This window comes from Pinus tabuliformis, chromosome 7 (assembly GCF_031772625.1).
Source record: "Pinus tabuliformis cultivar Carrire ecotype Pingquan chromosome 7, CPIR1, whole genome shotgun sequence".
NCBI classification, from domain to species: domain Eukaryota; kingdom Viridiplantae; phylum Streptophyta; class Pinopsida; order Pinales; family Pinaceae; genus Pinus; species Pinus tabuliformis.
Genome location: NC_142293.1, coordinates 225,516,854 through 225,522,493, shown reverse-complemented (window position 1 = coordinate 225,522,493; position 5,640 = coordinate 225,516,854). Strand labels below are relative to the sequence as shown.

Here is a 5,640-nt window from a genome sequence, read left to right as displayed (position 1 = left end):
ATTCTTCAGACCCCTGCAGCTCCACTATTAGCCATTCTCCTCTGGCTAGTATCGAGGCCTCCTTGGATAATTTGTCAGCCTCGCTGTTATGTTCCCTGTATATGTGGAGACAAGAGAAATGATTAAATGTTGCCTTGAGAGTATGTGCATCATATAATATATTGCTGAGTGTGTGAGTATGACATATAGTAGCATTATTGATCCAATTTACAACAGTCATTGAGTCCCCGAAAATATTGAGATTTGTATACTGATGATCCAAAGAGAAATGCATTAGATTGCGAATGGCCAAGAGTTCTGCATAATTATTTGAACCTCTGCTGAATCCCATTTTCACTAAGAATCTATGGTGTTCATTTATATGCAGAACAAAACCACCCCCACAGCTAGTTCGATTTGCAGCCCCATTGAAGAAGGCCCAAGGAGTAGTTTATCGATAATGGGGGGTGGCTGGATCGTCTTGGTTCGAGAGGGAGGGGGGTCAGGTAGTTCTTGATATGCAGCAATAATGTTTGCTTCTGTTCGGGGCCAACACACAGCCTGATCTTCGAATATATATCGATTCTGAGCCAACCGTATATGCCAGGTTACCACGAGGGGAAGGTTAAGCAGCTTGGAGCCTGGGTGGCAAAAATTCCAGTCTGTTCACGAACATGTAATATCATCCCCACTCCAGTTCCCAGAAAAACCAATATGAGAGGAGATGTTATTCCATAGTGCGCAAATGGCTGGGCATTGTAGGAAAAGGTGGACAGTTGTCTCTGATGCCGCTTTGCAAAAGGAGCACCAAGATGGTCCATAAATGGATCTGTCAGTAAGATGTTCACCCGTGGGGATAATATCTTTGAGGACACACCAGAAAAATAGTCTGGTGCGTGGGGGGGTATTCAGCTTCCAAATGTCACGCCACCACGTCGGAGAAGGTTCAGGTTTTCTGTGTATAATGAGAGCGCTGTACCCAATCTTAGGTGCATAGATACCATTGTCTACCATACACCATACAAGTTCGTCCGGTCCTTGTTTTATGCGAATATGGGATTCATTTAATGCAAGAACAAAATCGCGCCATTCCTGATGCCATTGCGGAGGTAGGTCAAGTTGTTGAGCCAATTTCCATGCTTGTGTAAAAATGTCTGAACGCTGTTGATCAGCAATATGTGCAAAATTCCGGATGTCACGTTCATGTAGAAATGAAATGAGATCTCTGCTGAGGATGTGTCTGCCCCCACTACCAATCCATGGATCCAGGCCAATCCTGCCCAGCGATCCATCATTAATTCTCCAGACTAGATTATCGCGGATGAGAGGAAAGGAGTGATCAGAGCCTTCCAGATCGATGAACATCCCTTCGTTGTCCAGGTTGGTAATCTAGCCCAATCCAAAATTCTCTGAGGCCAAATGTATTTATGATAGGATACTTGAGCCCATTGGTTTTGACTGGTTAGTAGCGACCAACCCATATTTGCAGCGAGTGCCATAGCGAAGTCGGGTAGGTCTTTGAGGCCCCAGCCACCCCATTTTTTGGGCAAGGTGATTCTCTGCCAGCTTATCCAAGCAAATATTATTTTGTCATGATTTCCATTCCAGAGGTATCGGTTGCACAGTTGCTTCAATCGGCCCAGAATATTCCTCGGAATCCACGCAAGAGCCATCCCGAAAACCGGGGTTGCCTCTAAGACAGACTTAATGAGGACCAATCTGCCTGCCCTTGATAAGTATCTGAAGCTCCAACCAGTGAGTCTTTTTTCCAATTTAGCGACCAACCACACCCAATCAGCAATTCTTTGACAGGTGGGTTTTAGCCTGAATCCCAAATATTTGAGTCCTCTATCCAGGGGGAGAACATTATAGGGAAAAACCTGAAGAGCCAGCTGTGATTCCTGTACCGAAGTGCGGGAGCAAGTGATAGATGATTTTGACTGATTAGGGAGCATACCAGTAGCTGCAGAAAAAAGAAGAAGGATCTTCGAAAAAGACCTAGAGTCTCGAACACTGCCATCAAGTAGGATAAGAACATCGTCCACGAAGAGAAGATGTGTGAGAAAGCATATATCAGAAATGCGAAGGCCCTAAACATCACCCGACCGCTTTGCAGAGTCTATGAGACGACTTAGGCCTTCCATGACCAGCAGGAAGAGCAGAGGAGAGAGGGGGCAACCCTGTCTCAGGCCCCTTTCGGAGTGAAAAAAGGGTGAGGCCGAGCCATTTATGAGAATACTGAAAGTAGGGGAGGAGATACAGGCCATGATCCAAGAGATGAAGGAGTGAGGAAAACCCAGGTGGATAAGGATCATTTTGATATAGAGCCAGCTGACTCTGTCAAAGGCTTTTGAGAGATCTATCTTGAGGAGGATACCTTTCAGGTGCTTGGACCAAATAGAGTGAATAGCTTCTTGAGCCAGGCCAATGGCCTCATGAATCTGTCTAGATTCAAGGAAAGCAAATTGTTGAGGGGCAATGCACCTGGAGAGGATAGGTCTGAGACGATTGGCAATGGTCTTAGAAATGATTTTGTAGAGGCAATTGCACAAAGAGATTGGCCTGTAGTCATCAAAAGATTCAGGGGCATCAGTTTTAGGAATGAGAGCTATGAAGGTAGAATTGATGGCATGGTAGATGGATCCAGTAGTTCTGCTCTCCTCCACCACTCTCAGGAGATCCTGCCCCAGAACATCATAAAAGGCTAAATAAAATTCAATGGTCCAGCCATCCGGTCCTGGGCTCTTATCTTTTTTGAACCATTTCAATACTCCTTCAAGCTCCCCTGTCGTAACTGGATCATTTAGTGCCTCCACATCATCTTCCTCAACAAATCTCAGGAATTGGTTTGCCACATTGATGATATCAGGTAGATTAACTTCACGGGGACACTTGTAGAGGTCCCTGAAGTGTGAGATGCCCGGGTGAGCAAGCTTGTTGAAAGAGTCAGCGATTTATCCTTCTGGTGTGGGGAGCTTCCAGATAGTATTGGACACTTTCCTGCCCTTGGCAAAGCTATGGAAGAACTTCATATTATCATCCCCAGCTTGAATCCATAATGCCCTGCTCCTTAGTCGTATGGATTCCTCTCTCTCTTTGAGAATTTTAGCTTTTTGATTCTCTAGTTCAATCAACCTACTCTTGTCTGCTGTTGTGATGAAACCCAAACCCCTTTCATCTGTGAGCGAGCATAATTCTGTTTCAATATGGATTGGTTGAGAGGTGTCTCGAGCCTGTTTCTCCTTTGCCCAGACAATAGTTAGATGTTTAATTTCTGTGAGATTTCTGCAGAATCCTTTAGCAAGTGTTTCTGATCCATTGATTGGGTGAGAGATCCAGTAATCAGATATCATCTTGATATATGTTGGGTCCTTCAGCCAAGTATGATTAAATTTGAAAGGGGCTTTAGGCTTCTTGAAGGGACCCTGAATCTCCAGGTATATAGGTGAGTGATCTGACCATCCTCCTGAGCCAACCCATTGCTTGTAATGTTGCAGTCGCTGAAGGAGAGCATCCTTCATTAGGAATCTGTCAAGTCTACGGGCTAAAGCAGCGTCCCCCACCCTTCTGTTTCTCCAAGTGGGAAGTACTTTCTGCATGGGGATATCCACAAAGTTTGTTTGTTCAAGTAGACTAGTCATGTAATCAGTAATGGAGTCAATTTGTGCCGTCGATCCCCATGACTCCCTGAAACCTAAAGAGAAATTAAGGTCTCCTCCGATAACAACCCGATCTTCGCTCATAATGGTAAGATGGAGGAGTTTCTGCCAGAAAGATTCTCTCTGGTTGCAGGGGGCATATACATTGACTATGCGGAGGTTCATGCCCAGTTCAGCAGAGAATATGTCAAGCCCCAGATATCCAGATCCCCCCCAAGACGATTCCACTTTTATAGAGCGAGGGTTAACTCCAATGGCCAGTCCACCAGAACGGCCTACAGCATCGAGGGCAGAGTAGGTCCAACCAGGAGTCATGGCTTGCATGGCTCGAGTGATCTGATCTGCTGAACAGAGAGTCTCTTGAAGCATGATAATATCTATAGGATCAGTCTCAATAAGTCACTTCATGGCTAGTTTCTTGGAGGAACTAGCCAATCCTCTGCAATTGAAGGATAGGCACTTCATGGGGGAACACCTCTCGGGGTGTGTCCTGCTCTAAGGACCCCGTCAATGGTGGATTGACGACCTGTTACAACCTCTGCCCCTGCTTTCTTAATAGCCTTGGAAAGATGAGATTTTCTACCCCTGGTAGGCAAGGTTCCAACCTCTGGCACCGCTATGCCCAGACCCGAAGGTTTGATGGGTGACTCTTTAGCATGAGATCTGGAGCGAAGGAAATATGAATGAGGAGGGGAGGAATCCGAGGGAGATCGGGGAAAAATAACCAGGGGGGAGGAAGGGGCAATTGAAGGGCCCGTGGTACAAATGTGTGGGGGGGATGTTATTGCACATTGAACCATGGAGGTCTGAATGGAGGGGCCACATACAATCGAATCATCAAAAGAAGAAAGAGTAGGGAGGGAAGGAGTACCCGAGACCGTACCAGCTTCAGCTGCCGAGCGAGCCCTGGACCTTGGCGGAGAGGGTTGCCGAAGTCCAGGATCGACCGCAGGTGAGGTTGTCGCTGGGGACAGTCCCGATGAGGTAGGTCGAGAAGTATTTGGAGATGCCGTTCTGGATGGTGCCGGTGTGATCCTCGGAGATTCCTCAGCTTTTTTGTTGAGTGGACAATCTTTGAAGAGGTGCCCAACTTTGTGGCATCGCCTACAACGGAAAGGGACTCCTTCGTAATCAAGGATCTGTACCTTGATACATCTTCCCCACTGTAGGGTGATCTATTCTTCAAGTCCATCACGGGTATCTAAATGTACCAGAATTCACGCTAGGGTTCGGTTCCTTGATTCGACAAATGTACGATCATGATCCAGGTAGGTACCCAGTGCATTCCCGATCCTTATGAAGACTTCTTCAGCCCAAAACTGCAGTGGGAGGCCCGGCAGGCGCACCCATATCGGTCCGGCTCCGATCTGTTCGTGTTCAGGATCAAAAAGGGGGCTCCATCTTTTGAGAAGGACCGGGGCCACCTCAATATGCCAGAATCTGGCCAGTACCAGATTCGTGTGACTTTCCTTTGAGAAATGTAGAGAGAACCATCCTCTGGGGAGGACATGTACTTCAGGAAGATCGAATAGTACACCACCCCATATTTCCTTCACCCATTGTGAGAGCCGTTTAGCCGAGTATGCCCTACCCCGGACATGCCCTACCAGTACAGTGTTAGCCATGACCATGAGGTCGCTCAGAGCCGTAGTTTCGTCGAACCTGATTGTGATATCCTTAGACGTAGCCTTGATGCACTTGGATTTTTTCTTGCTGGTGCGAGGTGCCGACGGATGGTCCACCAGGGGATTTGTGATACCCTCCAGAGGGGAGGGTTTTGATGGCTTAACCTTAACGGCAGGTGTTTCAATGCAGCCGGAAGGACGAGCTCCCAAAGATGATGGAAAAGCAGCAAAGGGTTCTGGCAGGATAGTTGATGGCGCCGAAAAGAAAGTGGAGGAGAGCGGATCGAATGAGGGCTGAGAAGAGCAGTGGCTAGGCAGCGAGACGATAGGCGGGTGCTGTGGTAGATCCGGTGCAGCCGCTGAAGGAGAAGGTGCGG

The 5,640-nt window shown here is 47.3% G+C and overlaps 2 protein-coding genes across 2 annotated transcripts; both read right to left on the bottom strand.

Annotated features, from left to right (window-relative positions):
* Positions 1-645: 645 nt before the first annotated feature.
* Positions 646-1,344, bottom strand: LOC149246666 (uncharacterized). Its single transcript, XM_089442180.1, has one exon. It carries the CDS (start codon positions 1,342-1,344, stop codon positions 646-648), a length of 699 nt encoding a protein of 232 aa, XP_089298306.1.
* A 1,589-nt stretch (positions 1,345-2,933) lies between these two features.
* LOC149246665 (uncharacterized) lies at positions 2,934-3,953 on the bottom strand. The gene has a single exon (XM_089442175.1). The coding sequence runs from the start codon at positions 3,951-3,953 to the stop codon at positions 2,934-2,936; it is 1,020 nt and encodes a 339-aa protein (XP_089298301.1).
* Between the last annotated feature and the right edge of the window lie 1,687 nt (positions 3,954-5,640).